At 44.6% G+C, this 21,196-nt stretch overlaps 1 protein-coding gene across 1 annotated transcript; it reads right to left on the bottom strand.

Annotated features, from left to right (window-relative positions):
* Positions 1-4,993: 4,993 nt before the first annotated feature.
* On the bottom strand, positions 4,994-19,745 carry TMEM14A (transmembrane protein 14A). The gene is made up of 5 exons (XM_006137755.3): positions 19,585-19,745; positions 16,080-16,165; positions 13,753-13,854; positions 9,666-9,753; positions 4,994-5,650 (listed from the first exon to the last, which is right to left on the bottom strand). The coding sequence occupies exons 2-5, from the start codon at positions 16,153-16,155 to the stop codon at positions 5,611-5,613; spliced, it is 306 nt and encodes a 101-aa protein (XP_006137817.1). The 5' UTR covers positions 16,156-16,165; positions 19,585-19,745; the 3' UTR covers positions 4,994-5,610.
* Between the last annotated feature and the right edge of the window lie 1,451 nt (positions 19,746-21,196).

The following is a 21,196-nucleotide window of genomic DNA, read 5'->3' as shown; positions in this document are numbered from 1 at the left end:
TGATGGAGTTCATTTATTTACAATACATGGTAGGTTAATATTGAGCCAGATGTACCTTTTGAAGTGCTTTAGAAAAGTGGGTGCACACAATCATTCCCATTTTTCAAACGAGGAAACTGAGGCATGGGATCATTGTTGCATGGCTTTAAGTCCAGGAATGGAATTTTCCTTTCTGAGTCCCTCTCCTTTTCCCACTGGACCACACTACCTCCATTTGTATTTAATGGATGTTGGATTTTGATCACACTGGTACTCCCAGTCACCAGTGTCCTTGAAAGCTTTTCATACAGATTCTAAAACCCTTCTTGCTGCATAAAGTAGTATCATGCCTACATTAGTGCTCAGAACTCTTCAGTAACTGGTATTTTGTAAGCAGAAATGGAAAACTATTTAAATCTCTAAAATGTTCAGAATTTGGGTTAAACTCTCATTTAAAATGTTTTGTCTGCTAACAAGCCAAAGTAATTAAATACATCGTATGACTGAGTATCAAAGGGACATGGACACATGATCATGCTCTTCATTAGATTATATTCCTTGATTTCATACCCATCATAAAGCAACTTGAAGTGTAGATAAGTGATCGAATTGCCACCCAAGATGAGTGCATATCATCTTCTTGCACTCCTCACCTTGCCAAGGTGGGCGAGGGGAGGATGTTACAATTTCCTATGCCACCAATGAGCTCAGTTCCTCACTGCTTGTCCATTTTGAAGAGATGTTGGGTGGGAAGAGAGATGTGATGCCTACTGGTCTCTAAACAGTTGGGCTACGTCTAAACTGGCATGATTTTCCACAAATGCTTTTAACGGAAAAGTTTTTCCGTTAAAAGCATTTGCGGAAAAGAGCGTCTAGATTGGCACGGACGCTTTTTGCGGAAAAGTGTCCATGCCAATCTAGATACGGTTTTGCGCAAGAAAGCCCTGATCGCCATCAGGGCTTTTTTGCACAAAACAGTCCTGAGCTGTCTACACTGGCGCTCTTGCGCAAATACATTTGCGCACGAGGGCTTTTTCCCCGAATGGGAGCATCATAATATTTGTGGAAGAATGCTGACAATCTTACACTAGATCGTCAGTGTTCTTGCGCAAATTCAAGCAGCCAGTGTAGACAGCTGGCAAGTTTATCCGCAAAAGCAGCTGTTTTTATGGAAAAACTTGCCAATCTAGACACAGCCTTGCTGTCACAGGGTTACACTAGTCCTTGAAGAGGGAAGATTTGATCAGATGACCTCCAAATATCGATCACCTGCCCCTTCCTTCCTATAGAGCCCAGATGCCCCTTTAAAGCTATCTGAACACAGGGGAGAGACAGAATGTACAACAGAAAGGTGCTCTAGAAAAACCCGATGATAGGCAGGATGTAGCAGAGGTAGATGCCTGCTGACCTTCCTGAACTAGAGGACTATGACCAAAGAGGGCTGCGGTTTGAGAGCAGCCAAGGAAGATGCTTGCTGATGCTGAGTGAAAGAACTGAAGCCAGAAAGGGCTGAAAGCTGAGGGGACACACATTAAGACATATCAATGTGACATCTGAAGGTGAGCGTGGGGATGAGGTGTTGGAACTTTCCTTTGTAGTAAACTGACCCTGCAGGGGCTATTCTCATTCAGGCTGTTCGGATTATTTCTGAGAACCAGTGAAGGTGAAAGTGAGGCACATGCATATATTGTGCTGTGAGCAGACACTGGAGCGACCAGCAGGCAGCTGCTCTCTATAAAAACCCACTAATGAGATTTCAGGGTCTTTGACAATCATCAATAATGGGTGTATGGCCTAGGCTGTGTCCAGACTCCATGCCTCCGTCGACGGAGGCATGTAGATTAGCCAGCTCGGAAGAGGGAAATGAAGCCGCGATTAAAATAATCGCGGCTTCATTTAAATTTAAATGGCTGCCCCGATCTGCCGATCAGCTGTTTGTCGGCAGATCGGGAGAGTCTGGACGCGATGCCCCGACAAAGAAGCCTTTCTTCATCGACACAGGTAAGCCTCGTGAAACCAGGTTTACCTGTGTCGATGAAGAAAGGCTTCTTTGTCGGGGCATCGCGTCCAGACTCTCCCGATCTGCCGACAAACAGCTGATCGGCAGATCGGGGCAGCCATTTAAATTTAAATGAAGCCGCGATTATTTTAATCGCGGCTTCATTTCCCTCTTCCGAGCTGGCTAATCTACATGCCTCCGTCGACGGAGGCATGGAGTCTGGACACAGCCCTAGTGCTGAAAGCCATTTAGATAAGCTCAGAGTGCACTCAGTATCCTTTCAGCAAGTACAGTTGACCATTGGCTAATATCAGTGACTTATAGTGCAGGGAAAGTAAAAGGGCTGAGTTTAGTTCTTTGTTGGTTGTCTCCAAGAAGGTTGGATCTGACTGGTGAACTTGGTTACACTGTTTCCTCTGCATACACTGGCCATGCCACTAAGTTTACTATGTAAATAAAATGAGGAAAAAAAGGGACTTGGCTGTTTTTTTTTCTAGTTCCTTGCTACTCCAAGGGCCAACATTGTAATTGTACAACAGGTAAATCTTGCTGATTGACTATGGACTACATCTGCAGAGTAGTGTAAGACCTTCAAACCTCTCCCCTCCGCACCCAAAAAAAGCTGCTGGCTAATCCTGGAGGTGCCCTAAAACAAGTTTCAACTGGTAAAGTTTCACAGGTGCCCACTGCTGGGCAGGTGCAAGGATAAGTCCTACTAACCCATAAGCCCTACTGGGATTCTCAAACTGCAAGTTCCCCACCTATATATTCAGAACATCTCCTCCAAACACACCGCTCTGCACAGATCGCTCTGCACTGGCTCTTCCGGAGTGTAATCTACTCGCCACAGGTGAGTAGATTACAATGCTTGTTGAGCCCTGCCCATGAATAACCTAATTGGGAACTGTCAAGGTTTCTTCCCCACTCTCGCACAATGAATGTAGAAGTGGCAGCCCGCAAAAGTACCCAAAACCTTATTTTTCCAGGCTTTGGTATAAAACTTCCCCCCCAAAATCTTAAAAACCTAGATTTTGGGGATAAAAATCCGCTGCCACCACCCAAGTAATGGTAAGGAAACCAGGGAAGAGATCACTTGGGAAATCTCACCCCTAAAGTAAAACCAGGACAAAAGAAAAAAATAAACAATACCAGGTTAATAATAATAATAATAAAAAAAAGAGAGCAAGAAAGAACTTTTATTCTCACCACGATACTCCTGTTACAAGCATAATGACTAAATGGAAAAGTCACCAATTAATATACTCATGGGAACCCCCCCCCATGGTCCTAGAGCTTAGTTACAATGGAGAGGAAAACTCATTTTTAAATGGGCAGACATCAGATTCCCATTCCCAAAGCATAAAACAATAAAACCTAACAGATTTATCTAAACTTTAGCCTACTTACAGTTAGTGAATAGTCTTTCCTTAGAGCAAGACATTTTGTCTGTCCCCCTCAGTAGCTGGAGAGAAACTGCCCAGGGACAAAGGAAGGAAAAAACAAAAATTCCTTTGTCCAGTTTGAAATTCCTATGTACATTTGTATTGGCTGCCCTCTACCTGGTTAGGTAAGGGACATAGTTAACCCCTTAGTTCCCAGGATGCTGGCTAACTCTCATGGTCACGACAGGAACATACTACAAGATGGGGAGATCCTGAGTGTCAGGGGTCAGGGATCAGGGCACTCCCTTGGGATGTGGGAGACCTGTTTTGGAGCAGGAGCTAGAATACAGTTCTCCCATATCCTATCTCCTTGTTGAAGCTGTTCCACTCAGTAAATATTCACTGGGTCAGAAGGAGAGTGACATGGTACTTTGGTGGTTAAGCCACTTGCCTAGGATGTGGGAGACCCAACTTTAAGTCCTTGCTCCAAAGGAGGAGGAACTTGGATTTGAAAATAAGGATCTTAGATTAGTATCTAAAGTGCAGTGGAGGTTAGGGTGTCTGGTGTGTCTGTACGTTTTTTTTTGTTTTTTTTTTTTGAGAAATTACTGACCTGGCTTAGGCTCCTAATAGCAGGAGAGGAGTCACATGCCAATCCAGATGCTCTTTTCCGCAAATGCTTTTAACGGAAAAACTTTTCCGTTAAAAGCATTTGTGGAAAATCATGGCAGTCTAGACGTAGCCCCAGGGTTCTAACCTAGGGGTTCTCATACATCATTGCACTGTGACGCCCTTCTGACAATAAAAATTACTACATGACCCTAGCAGGGAAGACCCGAAGCCCTGGCTGCTCTTGGGCAGGGTGGAACCACAGCTCAAACCCCAATGCCCTAAACGGGTCCAAAGCCCCAGGGTCAGCCCAAGGCATAGGGCCTGTAATTAGAACCTCACTAGTCAGGAGTGAGGCCCTTGGACTTTGGTCCTGAGAAGTGGGACTTGGGCCCCAGCAAGTCCAAGCCAGCCCTGGCAAACTCACTGAAATGGGGTTCTGACCCTCAGTTTGAGAACCACTGTTCTAACAAACTAAAAACACAGTGGTTCTAATTATAAGCTGTTCACAGCCAGTCTGAGAAACGGTTTGCCTTCCTTCCCCTTCTAGAAACCCTAACTGTGTCTGGGAAAAAGGGGGGCATATGGTTATTGGCCATGTCATCAAACGGTCACATAGTAAGTAGCAAAGTTGCCCCATGAAGAGTTAGGATAAAGCCAGTCAGTCATCTCCTGAAGTGAGAGAGAGAGCTGCAGCCCTCCCTGATCAGCCGGATGCCAACTAAAATTAGTTGCTGGAAATATCCAGCTGCAGCTGGAGGAAATGCTACTCTAAAGAGTTGACACGAATCCTTATGCTGCTCCACAGTCAGCTTCATATCACAACTGCAAACTGGACTCATTTTGTTTAGATATTCAGCATTATTCAGCTTCCATTCATTTCAATAGAAGATGAGAACATTCTGTAGACTTGGACCCTTATGTTTACACAGTTATTCAATCAAAACCCTTCCAGTCACGCATGCCACTTCAAATAATGGTCCCTGAAGTTTGTTAGTAAACATGAAAGATTAAAGAAAAACTGTTTTAATTGGTCCATCTTTTATTTGGTGTGTACATTCTACATTTCCAGTAGAAGGAAATATTTACATATTTAGAAACAAAATATATTCTAGCAGTGCAATGCAGAACACAAGCATATACCTCTTCATCTGTTAGTGATTTTGATAAAATACAGTGTGGCATTACATGATCAGTATTGACAAGACTATAGTTTGTACATTATGTGGAGCTGCTGTTGATTATTTATCGTTAGATGCTTACAAGATTATGTTTTAATACTACACACTTTTTGGCTTAATGAAATATCCATACATAGCTTGAGTTTCAAATGTGCAGAACATTTCTAACATCACCTGATTTCTATCGTGCTGTTATGCTCTCACACTTCTGGGAAAAAATCCAGCCAATAAGTTGCTTAAATGAAAACAATGATGAAAGAAAGAAACAAACAAAAACCTCCTTGTTTGCTTAAAAAAAAGCTTTCAGCATAGAGAACTTTGAGGAATTAAATTGCAGGTATATTTGTTAACTTTTACAGTGAAAAAATACAAAAGAGAAACATATTTCAAGTACAAAGAGCTTGGCTGCTTGCTGAAGGGAAATGATATTTATACTTCAGTCCTTAGTTGCTGTTGTCTCTTATAGCAGCAGAAAAACCAATCTCAGTATCATCAAAAGGCTGCATCAACACAAAAATAAAAAACAAACAGTCAAGTTTGGGTATGATCAAATAGCATAAAATCCTTTCATTAATTTACAAATGAGAGGATCTGGAACTTATCATTCAGAATTTTTAAAACACTTCTAGGGGCTGGGTCTCCTCTTCCTTTACCCGTTCTATGCCAGCATACCTCGGAAGATGTCGATGAAATTACACCAGTGTAACGCTAATGAGAATCAGGACTTAAGGGTTCTAGAATGCACAATCTTCTAGACCTTTTGGGTCTGATTCTCCTGTCACTTAACATGGTTAGAGACAACACTCCTTTTAAGTTTTGATCCATATGAAGGAGAGATTTTGAAAACAAGAACACGGAATTGCTTTTCCAATGTGTTCTAGGAGGTTTCAGTTACCAGAATTCTTTTGCATGGTTAATAACTTCCAAAGTGCTCATGCCAGGCATAAAGTTCATGTTCTAATTAAGATAATCTTCATACAGTTTAAATAAATACAGTAAAAGGCCTAGTCCATAGCTGCTACAAGAAAGATTTAATGAAGAGTGATACCTTTTAAACCAATAGGGTTTAAGACAGAGTATTTGGCTCTCACTGCTCTCTGAAATGGAGCTATCGTTTACAACAGTTAAAAGGTGCTGAAGATGGTGTCTCCCTATATACGCTTGCAGCTGCACTAGTTCACTTGCAAAGATGTCAAATAACAGTTGCCAGCAACGATTCTATTTTGAAACACAGTCTGACACTTGACTTGCACTCTGGGTAGCCCCAGTGAACTCAGGGCAGAATTTGGTCCAGGATGTTTCGTTTTTGTAATGAGCTGCCTTAGCCATACAAGGAGTTCTATTAATACAGACCTTGCACAAATATTAATCCAAGGGGATTGTTTTAGTCCTGGCCTGCATGCATGAAATGCAGTTATTGTCAGAAGAGTGACATTAGAGTTCTATATTTATTCTCTCAGGCTAGGTCTACACTACCAGGTTATTTCAAAATAAGTTATTTTGAAATAATAACTCCCAAAATAACTATTTCGAAATACGCTTATTTCTCTAAACAAGAGGAATTATTATTTCAAAATAACAAGTCCATTATTTCAAAATAACAAGACGAGCATCCATACTACCAAGCCTGTTACTTCGAATTAAGGGGAGTGTAGACTTGCCCTCAGTGACACCATATACAATTTCTTTTTACAGAAGGTCTGTCACATTACTGGATTTTAAGGGGATCAGACAGGTCACTGCTGCACCCATGGGGTGGAGGGTGTTTGTCCCAAAGTATGTACACAAAGGGGGCTATGTGAGGTGTCAAATGAAAGCTTATGTTCTACTGATTCTGTATATGCTATTCAGGTACTTGTATGATATCAGTATGTGGAGTTATAAATATGTACTTTGTACTTATGCTGGAAGATTCTCTGTCTGAGACAGAGCAACGGGAAGGAATGTCCAGTCAGGGTATGTCTAGACTACATGGCTCTGTCGCCAGAGCCATGTAGATTAGTTTACTAGACATACCCAAATGAAGCAGCGATTTAAATAATCGCTGCTTCATTTAAATTAAAATGGCTGCCGTACTGAGCTGATCAGCTGTTTGTCAGCTCAGTGCGCTAGTCTGGACGCTCCGCGGTTGACAACAAGGTCATTCGTCGACCACCCCGATAAACCTCATCCCATGAGGCATAACGGGGCGGTCGACAAATTCCTTTGATGTCAACCGCGGAGCGCCCAGACTAGCGCGCTGAGCTGACAAACAGCTGATCGGCTCAGCGTGGCAGCCATATTAATTTAAATGAAGCGGCGATTATTTAAATTGCCGCTTCATTTGGGTATGTCTAGTAAACTAATCTACATGGCTCTGTTGCCAGAGCCATGTAGTCTAGACATACCCTCAGTGACTATGCAAATTAACAAGGCTCTAGGGACTAGGCTCTCGGAGAGCCCAATACACACCTGAGGAATGTGTCTGGAAATCTGGATACCTGCAAACCAGCCAGGGCATAATGGCTGCCAGCATGTGAAACAGAGGTAGGTCACTCAACCATGTAACCTGCTCTAGCCAGGACAACACCAGGAGGGATATAAAATGCCATGAGGTGAACTCCATCTTGTCTACAATTCTGGTCCTGAACCCAGATGCAGCCTTGTGAGGGACAGAGAGCCAGGAAGAATTATGGAGGTACACCAGAGACTTTTAAGATAGCAGTTTGTATCATCTCTGCTGAGAGCTTGCATTGAGAACTTGGTAATTTGATGCATGTAAAGTATTCTCCTTAACCTTGCTCTCATGCTTTTCTTTCTTTTATTAATAAACCTTTAGATTTTAGATTCTAAAGGACTGGCCCAGCGTGATCTTGTGACTGGTTCTTTGGGACTGGAAAGACCTGTTTGGGGTAGGTGAGATTGGGTTCTATAAACCCTCACTTGTGTATAAGGCCTGAGGCTGATTATGGCACAAGGAGAGCTGGCATGTCTGAGGGGTTTGCTTAGTGTGACTGGTTTGTGACCTGTCTGGGAAGGTTGCCAGTCAGGAAGTGTAAGGAGCCCTGAGTTTGAGTAATTCGCCTTGAGTGGATGCCCTCAGCGGTGCCCAGACCCGGCCCGGTCCATCACAAGATAAAAAGGATACTTCTAAGTTTCTGCCCTGCAAATTCAACCTACAACCTGAATACTTTTCTGCCTCTTACATCACTTGAAAATGCTTTAGCTCTGGAGATGTTAAGAGTTTATGGCAGGAATTACTGGATGAAATTCTATGGCTTGTATTATGCAAGTGGTCAGACAATTATTATAATATTTACTTTGGGACTTAAAATCCATGAATCACCATAGAAGTGTCTACCATGAGAACCAAGCTGACCATTTGATTGATGTGTACCTTTGTTAGCTAGAGATAGACGCTACAGGTCCAAGAAAGGAAAATAACTTTTACTCTACCTCATGTACCATCAACACAAATTCTCACAGCTAAATCTTTCAATAATGATGATGAGGGAAAATGTAGAAAAAAAAATTGATTTTCAAGTTCATTTTGTAGTGTGAACAGTTAGAAAAACAACTTACTTGCAACTGAAAAATGTTTTGAGAGATGGAGTTACAGAGAATAAGTTTGGAATTACAATGGAACTGAACTGTGAAATAAATATGGAAAATATCCTCGATATGTCAAAATAAAGAATAGCAGCAGAGTAATGAAACAGTTGACTCCTGGATTTGCAGTAACATTGGCCAAAGTTTTCAAACCTAGTTACCTCAAGACAAAACAACTAAATAAAAGTAACCTTATCTTCAAAGTATCTACATTTTCCATAGACTCCAATGAAAATTGCTCAGAACTCATGAAAAGCCGGGCTATTTTTATTCAGGTCACTGAGTATGAATGTAAGACTCCAAATTTAAGTACCCATATTTTAAAATTTTGGTACAATTACCCTAGATACTTTTTAAGGCCTTTGCCAATATGTACTGGCATGTGATAATATCCTCTTTTCTGAGATTCTCAGTAGGGATGTTAAAATGTGAGTAATTATGTACAAGTCTAACTGCTGAAAATAACCACATTATATGGTTATATGAGTGAGCTGGCTCCCATCTGTCCCTCCTGTGCTGCTGCTTCTGATACAAAAGCATCAGCAGAAGAGGGGGGCAGGCAGCTTATTGGGAGCTGGTGTGCACTGGAAGCCACCTATTAAACCAGCTCCCCGAATGCACCAGGAGCCTGCATGTAACCATGAAAGTTAATCCATGACCTCAGGCTTATTGGTTAATTGTGTACATGGTTACACTTTCACATCCCTAGTTCTCAGTTACTATCAGATGTGTGATTTTTGTGGCCAGATGTGGAAAGCTGTCTAGTGGAAACTGGACTAAGAGCTTCATGTGCATTTCTTGTATTCTGTCCAACAGTCACTGGATGGTAACAACATTGATCATCATTTTCTTGGATTAGATGTCATCTGGCTACAACTTGAAACAGGTTAAAATCACTGCAGTAGGAAGATTGATATACACACCTACCTTAAACCAGCTATTAGTCCAGCCGGAATTAATTTCTTGGACCTCTTGAACCTCATGCCCATTATAATGGTCAGAATGAAAGCTGAAACTGTTAACAGACAAATCAACACCATATTTACTGTTTTCCCTGAGACTATATATCAGTAGAATTTTCAAGTAGGGTTACTTATCAAAGGACTACCAAAAACATATGTTACTGCCTATTACTAGGAAATTTCATGTGATAAAACTCTTCAAGGTCTAACTGCATGCTGTAACTAGTAGCTACATGTGTGAGCTAATGACTAGAGCATCAGACTAAAACTCAGAAGACCTGGGTTCTTGTTCTAGCTCAGTCACTGCATTGCTGAGTGACACTGGGCAAGGCTCTGTGCCTCAGTTACCCCATCTGTAAAATGGAGATAATTATGCTACTCAAGTCCCTTGAGATTTAGAGATGAAACAACTTTGCCTCATTATTTTAATCTACATCCCAAAAATCTTTCAAAATACAGTTCTCTGTTTTTCTCAGATGTTTAAATACATGTAGAATCTTATTTTGTAGACTGTCAATCAGCGTGAATTATTCCACTATTTTTGCACGTAAAGAGCAATCAGAGGAATGGTCTGAGCCACTACACATTGTAACAGATGACTGAACACTGTCTCACAAATCCCCTCATCATTATAATCTCCTTTCCCAACCCCCAGTTTCAGGAACCTATAAATGCGAAGGCTAATCTTTGCTTTCAATTAAAAAAAGTTAATTCTTTTAGCTGCAAAGTTTCTTGAAAATATAAACAACTGCTTGTCAAATATTTTCCTTAGGAATATATCTACTGCAGCTTACAGCATGGCCACAGGTTCCTTGGTTCATGGGTTAGACCTCACACTAATTCTTGGCTGTGAGAGGCAGTGCCAACTCTGAGTTGCCACTAATAGCATCAGGGGAACCAAAAGTTTCATCCCACCTAGTTCCTCTGATGCTAGACAATACCACATTGGCATAAGAGAGATAGGGATAGCTCAGTATTGTGATAGGATATCTGATGCAGCATAATACAGGTTCTAACCACAACTCCAATACTGACATGATTAAAGCTACTGTGGGAATCATACAGTGCTCCTTTTTAAGAGTTGGCAAGAACATAAGTCTAGCATATGCAGCAGGACTCAAATTCTGCAGTTGGAAATGACTAAGTTCTTTGTATTATGAGGCAACCCAAGTATCCCGTTCCAGAATCAAAAACCCGCCCTTTGCACGTCAGGGTGGTCACAGTGGAGAAGAGTTACATTTGCTTGGGAAGGGAGTATAAAAGAGTTCTGCAGACTCGTCTCACAATACTAAGACAAGTTCCGACAGCTAAACACAGATCATAAAGTTACATTTATTAAGCATGTACACATTGAACAATGAAGCAAAAGTAATTTCTAATCACATGCTCCCATAATTTGACCTCAGACATGTGCTCCACCAAGACTGCTCCACCACATGATCTTCATCTGAAGCCCTGAATATACTTAGAACGTAAGAACAGCCATATTGGGTCAGACTAAAGGTCCATCTAGCCCAGTATCCTGTCTGCCAACTGTGGCCAATACCAGATGCCCCAGAGGGAGGGAACACAACAGGTAATCATCATGTGATCCCTCCCATCACCCACCTACCTCCAGAGAAACAGAGGCTAGGGACACCATTCCTACCCATCCTGGCTAATAGCCATACTTACACCATCCCAGGTTAAAAAGTGTGTCCATTCTATAAAGGCTCTACTGACCAGGCACTAGTGCCTGTATTATTCAAGAATGCCAAGAAAACTTGGGTTCCATTCCCATGGGTGCCGAGCACCCCCAGCTCCAAGTGAGGCCAATGGGAGCTGTAGGCACTCAGCACAGGCTGCAGGTGTCTCAAATTGGACACTCAAAAATGATGAACTATTTCAGAATATTTAGTCCTAAATTCCCACAGCTGCTCCAGTCATAAAAATCTGAATTCAAGAGCTCAAGGAAGTCAGGACAACGTATACCATTTACTTATAAAAACGCTTAAGATAGAAACTTGTCTTTTTTGTTTGGATGGTATAATTTCCCATGCACATAAAACATAAATGAACTACTATTGTGGTTTCCTAGCAAAGCATCACCTTTTATTATGGGATATTCTTGTTACAATCAGAACTGGAGATAGATATAGTAGTGATTGCTGTATTTTAGACCTAGATCCTGTAAACACTTATGCACATGCTTAGCCTTATCACACTAAATCATCATCTGGTTTGCACCAGATTTACAGAGGTTATTGCCAGGCACAAAGTTAAACATGGAGGTAGGTTTTTGCAGGCTCAGGCCCTTACCTTGTGAACAAAAATTAAAAAACAAAAACAAAAATTAAAAAAACTAACCTAACAGTAGAAGTGTTTTTAAAATGTAAGTAAAGAAAACATTTATTCTATGTCAGATACAGTAAATTCAGTATCCTATTACCTGTCTGCAATATTGCTGTAGTCTTGTTAGGTCCAAGATATGAGAGAGACAAGATAGGCAATTAAGGGTTAGCTCACCTACTTCATTTTAAAGGTCTCCTGCAGCATATGTGAACAACCTGTTCCAACTTGCATTTAGCTTAGACACTCCCAGATCTAAAAAAGCTCTGTGAAGCATGAAAGCCTCTACTTTCCACCAACAAAAGTTGGTCCAATAAAAGGTATTACCTCTAATATCTAGTCTCTGTCATATCCTACTACTTGAATTTTGTATGCATAAAACAGAGAGTGGGGAACCTGTGGCCTGGATCAGGCCCACTTCATTTCATCTGTCCTGGAGCAAGTCTCCATGCTGTGTACCAGAAACCCTGTGCCTTGGAACTCACCCATGGGGCTGGAGCCACAAGCACTGGCATGTCCGTATAGACCCTAGGCACAGGGTCATCAGAAAAGCTCCACTTGCCCTGACCTGTCCTGCCCCCAGTGCATGCTCTACAGCTCTCACTGGCCAGGTGTTGTGGCCAATAGAAGCTGCAGGGAAGCACTTGTGGGTGTGGGCAGCTCAAACCACACAGAGCTGCCTCGCCTCTCTGCCTGGGGGCCACATGAGACAGCTGCTTCCAGAAGCAGTGCAGAGCTGGGGCAGGCAGGGAGCCTGCCTTCGCCCTGTTGCACTGCCACCTGCGAGCCACCTGAGGTAAATGCCTCCTCATGAGAGCCCGCATCCCAACTCCCCTGTCAGTCAGTAATTCCATCCTGTACCATAACTCTCCCCCACCTGCACCCTGAGCCACTTTTCACACCCAGACTTTTCTGGAGAGCTGCATCTTGCAACCCATGCCCCAGCACTGATCCCATTCCTGCACTTCAAACCCTTGGCCCCAACCCTGAAACCCCAAATACTTGGCCCATTCCTGGTTCCACTCCAGAGCCCCTACCCTCAGCAGGCGCCCTCACCCCAACCCTGTGCCCTAGCCTGAAGCTCCTTCCTGTACCGAGCCCCCATTTCTGTCCCCACTGTCTGAGCCTAGGAGAAGACCTGAGACTCTGCTCCCTTTCCCACCTACAGGCCTCCCCCGTAACTGATTTTTTTCTGTGGGTCAATTGCCCCTGATAGAAAAAAGATTTCCCACTCCTGGTATAAAGCTTCCAACTGTAATAGACTACACTGAAGCAAAGTGTCTATTTAAATCAGTGTTTCTTAAACTTTGTAAGACCGAGGAACACGGAACAATAATTTTTTCTTATGAGGAACACCAAGGATTTTTTGTTGCGGGGGGAGGTGGGGGGGGGGAAGGAGGGGGAGGGAGAGACGAGTTATTGAGGAAAAAAAGGTCGGGAGAAAAGTTATTGTGCAAAAAAACAAAAAAAAAAAACCCACAAAAAAGTCGCCTACCCCTTTAAGGGTGGCCATTTTGAATTTATCGCTCTCTGCGACAAATTGGTGCGCCACGGAACATAGTTTAAACTGATTTAAACGGTTAGGTAGACTGAGGTGTCATATGATGCAAAAATTAAACAGAATATGAATTTTGAACAGTCTTTAATCCATGTAAACATGCTTTTTAAACTGTATTTTTTAAAATTTTCCAATGCTCTTTCCTTTAGTAACGTAAAATACTTACATAATGATATCTTCACATCTCTGGGATTATGTGTTACGCAATATGCTCCATAACCAGACACCAAACCAAAGAAAAGACCTGCAGCCAACGAGACTATACTTCCTGCAGCAAGCCATTTAAAGGAATATGAAAATGAAAATGTGAGGAAAAACTGAAAAAACAGCCTACAGAATACTTTATTAGACAATTTACTGTGCATTTTGCTGCTACCACCAAAATCTGAGATGACTTGGAGCATTCCCATAATTTGGCTACCAATTACTCCACACACACAAAAAATATTTACTATGTAATGTTTCAATGAGATCAATTTTAGGGTATGTCTACACTAGAAACACTATGGGTGCATGTAGACTGGCTTTTGCGCAAAAACTTGCCAGCTGTGTACACCGACCGCTTGATTTTGCGCAAGAGAATTGACTTTGTAATGTACAAAATCAGTGCTTCTTGCGCAAATACTTTCATGCTCCCGCTCGGGAAAAAGCCCTCTCGCGCAAGAATACTTGCTCAAGAGGGCCACTTGTAGACAGGGAAGAACTGTTTTGCGCAAAAAAGCACTGATGGCTAAAATGGCAATCGGGGCTTTCTCGCACAAAATCGCGTCTAGATTGGCCGCGGATGCTTTTGCGCAAAAGCATCCGTGCCAATCTAGACGCTCTTTTGCGGAAATACTTTTAACAGAAAAACTTTTCTGTTAAAAGTATTTCCGCAAAATCATGCCAGTCTAGACGCAGCCTATGGTAGCACAGCCGCACCTATGCTGCTATAGCGCAGGCACTTACTAACAGAGACAAAAGGGGTTCTTTCATCACCATAGGACAGTGGTCCCCAAACTTTTTACCTCGTGCTGCCCCTTCCTCCTATACACATCCCCCCAAAGGGTCGGGAAAGGGATCATGGCTCTGGGGCAGAAGGGATCATGTAGACAGGACCCCACAGTTTAGGGGCTTCTTCTGTAGTAAATCCACTTCTTTGAGAGGTTGACAAAAGAAGTTCTTCCATTGACCTAGCGCTGTCTCCACTGGGTCTTTGGCGTAACCATGACATTTAGAGGTGTGAAAAATCGATGTTTCTAGGTCAACCTAGTTTTGTGTGTAGACCAGCCCTTACATAGTGGTAGACTTAAAGAGTCAATCTGTTTAACATATAAAAAAGATCAAGAAATGACTTGATTATGCAGAGTAAGCACCTTCTTCTTGTAAAAAGACACCAGATACTAAAGGGCTCTTCAATCTAGTGAAGAAATGAACAAGTATCATTCTTGTGTGTGAACTTAGAAATATGATACACTAATCTGTTTTTAATTCTAAATGTGCTAATGCAGTGGTCCACAACCTTTTGGGGCTGCTAGGCACCCAGGGGCGGGGCTGTTCATGCGCTGCATGCCCGGGGGTGGGGGCCAAGCAGGCGCCACACGCCTGGGGTGCAAGAATGGCTTGGGCTGGCCCTGGTCATTTGGCAGGCGCACATAAATGCCCAGTGGGCGCCATGGCGCCCATGGACGCTGCGTTGGGGACCACTGTGCTAATGTGTAGACAGCACCAAAGTATGAAATAAGCTATTTCGAAATAAGATCGAAATAAGATACGCAATTTGAGCTATGCAGATTTGTGTATCTTATTTCGAGCTACCGTGAAGTGCAGATGCACCCTAAGACACCTGGAAACAAAGAACTGTAGGGAAAGGATGACGGCAAAGCTGTGAATCCAGGTCAGAAAAAGATCAACTTTGACTTGAGATAAAAACAACAAAGGTGAGAATTTGCATGTAACAAGCTTCTTAGTGTATTAGAATTAGATGGCATCTTTTGTTCATTTTAACTTTGTAACTTATTTTGATCTGTTTTCACTTGTGATCACTTAAATCCTACTTTTTATACTTAGTAAAAAAATACTATTGTTCATTATCAAGCCCCATGTAAATAACTGTTACCTGGGGAGGAGCAACTACTGTGCATATCTCTCTTGCATTGATCAAGTGAGCTAACCTTATGAGCTTTTTCTGTATACAATTTTTATACAGGGTAAGATGGATTTGTTTGAGTTTGGATACCTATTGGGGATTGAGCCCTCTTGAAGCCAAATTGGTTCAATGTCTGTGTTACTCTGAGGGGCGAACTGGTAACCACAAATCGGTGCCTTGACTGGGGGGGGGGGGGGGGCGGAGGGAGGAGGAAGGGGAAGAGGGAGACCAGAGCTTCTGGCTCAGTGGGATGGGGTAGTGAGGAGTCCCAGAGGGCACAGTGGTGGGCTCAGTGCCTTGATCAGCACACCAGTGACAATCCCAAGGGGATTTCTGTGATCCAACCCGTAACACGCAGCATTTACCTTTGCGAACGTATCCTATACCACCACCAATTGCCACCACTGCCGCATAACCAAATCCAATCCAGTCAACAATCATGATTACAACTCTAAAAAAGACAACAAATTGCAACACAGAAGGAGGACAAATTCTGCTTTAAAATAGATTTCTCATTTAGGATTATGAAGTGATATCCATGAGCACTCCAAATACTAATAAACAACAAGTTACAAGTTTCAGTATCGTGGCACTACCCAAAACGTGCATGTGCTTTTAAACTGAGTGTGTGAACTTTTTACTGAAACCTTTGTTCCTTCTCACATCCTCCTATCTGTCTATCCGCCCCCCCCCCTTGACCTTATAATTGTGGCATATCTAAAATGATGCACCAGTCATGCTTATGAATAAGTCCTGACAAGATTAGGATCTTAGAAGTAAGGATGTTAAGAGGTGGATAGTTCCCTAATCATGATTAGTTGATAAACGAAGGTGTGCTCAGCCCCAAGTCATGATGGAGCTACCCCTGCAGCACTCTGCAGTTTAAAAGTATTAAGAGCCAGGTGTACAGGCAGCCTGGCTCCTCCTACATTTAAACTGCAGAGGTGCAGCGATGCAGACTTGCTCAGTCCCAGCTCTCACTGGGTCCAGCAGCTCCTACCTACGGGGGGCCCAGCAAGGAGCTAGGGACCCTCTCTCACGGACAGGGGGTGCTGCCAGAACAGCCTCTGCCTGCAGTGAGCGTGGCCTGCCAAGGGAAAAGGCTGCTTTGCAGCAACCTCCCCTGTTCCCTCCCCCCCTGGGGCCACTGCCTCTAATGGCACTGACCTCTATGCAGTGCTGCTCTCCCCCTGCCCTTCCTCACCCTGCTGGGGGAGCAGCAGTGAGCCAGGTCTGGCGGGGAAGGTCAGGGTTTCCTCACTCCCCCCCACCCATGGCACTGGGATCCCTGCTGCATGAAGGAGGAGGGCTGAGCTCCCCCCTTTCCCACCTAACTGGGGGAACGGCAGCACACGGTCCAGAGGCTTTCCTCTCTAAAAGCCAGGTAAATGTACTCCCTCATGCTCAGATCCCCCTACCCCAATCCCTCTCACTCACTCCCTTCTCCCTGCCGAAACCCTGCACACCCTCCCTTGCTTCTGCCCAGTGGTGTTTTTTGTTAAACAAAACAAACAAACAAAAACAAAAACAAAAACAAAAAGAAAAAGAAAGAAAGAAATGCCGGTACTCTAGGGGAAATGTTGTTGAGCTCTAACTGGAGGTGCTGGTACTGCGTATCGGGACAGTACCATCACAAAAAAAGCACTGCTTCTGCCCATCCACCCGCCTGCCTGCTCCCCTCCCTCCCCCTACCCCTGCCCCCAGCCAGACTAGGAATGTGAAGGACTAGCTGACTATCTGATAAACAAATGCTTATTGCATAGTCAACATGCTAGTTGACTAGTCACTTTCCCACCTCACCCTCCCCTTGCTACTTCTATCAGAAAGAGGCAGTGGGGAGGGAAAGATGAGGGGGTACTTCAAAGTGTCAGTGCCACTTGAAGCCTGGGGCTAGACCCTGGGGCTTCACGTGGCAGCGCTTCACGGAGCCCAGGATCAGCTGGAGACTTCACCGCTGACCATGGGCTGCACACGGCACTGCTGCTATGAAACACCATAGGAAGCACGGCAACAGGCTCCTCCCAGCGTTTCAAAGCAGCTGCGCTGCATGGAGCCCAAGGTAGCAGGGGAGTCCCCAGCTGATCCTGGGCTCTGTGTGGCGCTGACATTTTGAAATGCCATGTGGAGCCCCTGCATCAGGCTGCACATGGTGTTTCAAAGGGGCAGCACCATGGAGCAGGAGATCAGCTGGAGTCCCCAGCTGATCCCAGGCTCCACGCTGTGCTTTCATCTTTGAAGTAGTTGCTACACTTCAAAGGCGGAATCACCCCATTGACTAATTGAACAGTTGATGCAAAATGCATCCTGCTCCCAGCCTGCTTCTGCACCCCACCTCTCACCCTATTCCACACACTGGCAGTCTTATCCTGCACACTTGTCCCCACCCCAGAGACTAAGGGGGTCCATAAAATCCATTAACTCCAAAATCCCAGAAAAATAAATCTGGCCTATGGGAAGCACTGAACCTCAGTCCTCCCTGTCCCTTCTCATCGCCCTGGGGGCTGGAGTGCCACGAATGAGGTGTCTCAGTTGGGAGCCACATCAGTGAGGGTTGGGGTTTTTTTAGGAGTATTTTTGCTTCTCACTTGTGCAGTCCCCAACTGATTTTTCTGTGGATCAGTGGCCCTCAACCCTACCATAAATAAAACATTGAAACCGTTTGTATTGGATATAAATTAATATTTTACTTTATTTAAAATGAAGTTTGATAAATGAACATGAGAAACGCTTAATCTGTTAAACAATTTAAATTACAGGCAGTCCCCGGGTTACATACAAGATAGGGACTGTAGGTTTGTTCTTAAGTTGAATTTGTATGTAAGTCGGAACTGGTACATATTGTAGGGGAAACTCTAGCCAAACATTTCTCCAGAGCTCAGTTTTATTCTCCCACACCTCTCTTCCCTCAGTCCTTTATTCTCAAGCTGACGTGTCTTCTGAGAAAAGCCGCTCCGCGTCTCCCTGGTCTGCTGGGGAGAAGCAGCTAGTGCCGGGTTGCCTCACCCCGTTTGTAAGTAGGGATCCGATGTAAGTCAGATCCATGTAACCCGGGGACTGCCTGTAAACTGTTTTTGCTAGCTGCAGCGGGGTTCAGAAAATATGGTACCATACCCAGCCGACTCCTGCCCACCCTCCACCCCATCCGTAAACAGAAGAAAGTAAAAGCTTGGCACCGCCACTTCTGAAAGGTTGCCGACCCGATCTAGGGCTCCTAGCCCTGGAACGAGTTCCGCACGGGCACAGTTTCGTGCCTGCACTGAGCCCCAAAGACACCAGGATCTATCCTGTGACCTGCCTCCCTACCTGCTCCAAGCGTTACTGGGCGAGCAACCCCATTTATGACCAGGAGCATGGCGCTAACGCAACAGGTCACTTGGCTTGTGTGGCAGCCGGGCTCCCCGCTGAAGTGCGGCAAGGGGCCGTTTGCAGCGCCCACAGCACCGCGCACAAGGAGCGGAGCGGGAGGGGACAAGGCTGTTCGGGGCCAGGGCTGTTTGCCCGGGCAGCTCCGGAGAGGCCACGCCCAAAGCAGCCCAGCTGGGCAGGGGGCGCGAGTAACGCTGCGGGCCGCTGCTGCCCAGCCCAGCCTGCGGAGAAGGCCCGCAGAGAACCTGCGCCGCCCAGTGCAAACGAGAGCGGCCGGGGTGCTGGGAGAGGGGCAGGGCGGGTGCTCCGGTCAGCTGGGGGTCCCGGGGGCAAGCACCTTCCCTGCGGCTGCCTCCGGCCATCAGCAGCTCCGCGTCCGTTCCCTGGCCCGGCGGAGCGCTCCGCAGCTCCGCCCCATCCCATCCCCCGCGGGCAACACACCCCGCCGGGCCCCTGGGGGGTTAGCGCCCGTGCAGCCCGGCCGAGTCCCGGAGCGCTACGTACCTTAACAGGCCTCCCCGGCTCCAGCCTCCAGCGCCCTCTGCGCGCCTGCTGCTGGCCGGAGGGGCGGGCGCGCACCTGAGAAGCAGCTACGGCTGGCCAAGCTTCCAGGCCCGCACTGGCTTCCTCTCTGCGGAGGCCTCATACTAACGCAGCAGCTCACGCGGGGACCTGGAAAAACACAGGGACCTGCTGCCACCTCCTGGGAAACACGGGGTATTGCCAGGCCAACAACTCCCCAGCACTAAGGCCCAGGCCTTCACGTCAGGGGTGGGGGCGGGACTGACCCACAGAAAAATCAGTAGGTAGAAATAGATGTTAACTACTTATGCAAAACAATTTGCTTCACCATGTATTTAGCTGTCCCATTGAGTATTTTTCTCAGACCTGAAAACTAGCTGTTTCTAAGCTCAAAAGCTTGTCTCTCTCACCAACAAATGTTGATCCAATAAATGATATTGCCTCACTCCCTTTATCACATTTAAACATCCACTTTGGTGAGCACTCTTTGTAACTCTTCAGTCAGCTTTGCATTTAAGTATTAAGAACATAAGTGAGCAATTTTGCAATGTCTGTACATTTTGCCATCTCACTGTACTCCCATTTCCATATCACTTATGGATGTATTGAACTGCAATTGGTCCCAATAGAGATAGTTGGAAAATCCTATTATTTATGTCTATCTATTGTGAAAACTGACCATTTACTCCTACACTTCATTTCCCATCTGTTAACCAGTGACTGATCATTGAGAAGACCTGTCTGATCCCATGGCTACTTAGTTTACTGAAAAGCATTTGGTGTGGAACCTTATCAAAGACTTTCTGAAAGTCCAAATACACTAGCTTGACTGGATCACCCTTGTCCGCATGCTTGTTGACTCCCTCAGGGAATTCTAACAGATTAGTGAGGCATGATTTCCCTTTACAAAAGCTCTCTTTACTCTTCCCCGCTGTATCGTGTTCATCTATAACATTTTTTCTTTGCTACAGTTTCAACCATGTTGCCTGGTATTGAATTCAGACTTACTGACCTGTAATTGCCAAGCTTGCCCCTAGAGCCTATTTATTTTTTAAATATCACTGTTACATTAGCTATTCCCCAGCCCTCACATAGAGGCTGATTTAAGCAATAGATTACAGTGATGGCCAATACTGAGGGGGAGTACCACTTACTCGTCAAAAGGTTAGGTCCTTTGAATTGCAGCAGGAGAAGGGGTTGGTAGGCACTCTTACTCCTTCAGACTTGGACCCAGGTCACTGTGAGGGCTAACAAAGGGGTCTAGCTACCAGGAGCATCTTAAGGTTGTCCTTCCTGGGTTACATCCTGTCAAAGCTTCATCCCTACTGTGGCACAATGAATGCAGAAGTGGGGGCCCACAAAAGTACCCCAGAACCTTATCTTTCTAGGCTTTGGTAAAAAACTTCCCCCCAAAATCTCAACAACCTAGATTTTGGGGATAAAAATTCCATTGCCACCACCCAAGTAATGATAAGAAAATCAGGGGAGAGATCACTTGAGAAATCTCACCCCTAAAGTAGAAACCAGGACACAAAAATTAACCAATACCAGGTTAATAAAATGAAAAGAGAAAGAACTTTTATTATCACCACAA

Source organism: Pelodiscus sinensis, chromosome 3 (genome assembly GCF_049634645.1).
Source record: "Pelodiscus sinensis isolate JC-2024 chromosome 3, ASM4963464v1, whole genome shotgun sequence".
Lineage (NCBI taxonomy): Eukaryota > Metazoa > Chordata > Testudines > Trionychidae > Pelodiscus > Pelodiscus sinensis.
This window is presented reverse-complemented; position numbering and strand designations above follow the sequence as displayed.

Bases quoted from the DNA above. Each gene is read 5' to 3' on its own strand.
- TMEM14A (XM_006137755.3), bottom strand. From the start codon at position 16,155: ATGATTGTTGACTGGATTGGATTTGGTTATGCGGCAGTGGTGGCAATT. The intron at 13,855-16,079 runs GTAAATGCTGCG...GGCTTGCTGCAG, and splicing joins TATAGGATACGTTCGCAAAG to GAAGTATAGTCTCGTTGGCT. The intron at 9,754-13,752 runs GTAAGTATTTTA...GTCTGTTAACAG, and splicing joins AGATGTGAAGATATCATTAT to TTTCAGCTTTCATTCTGACC.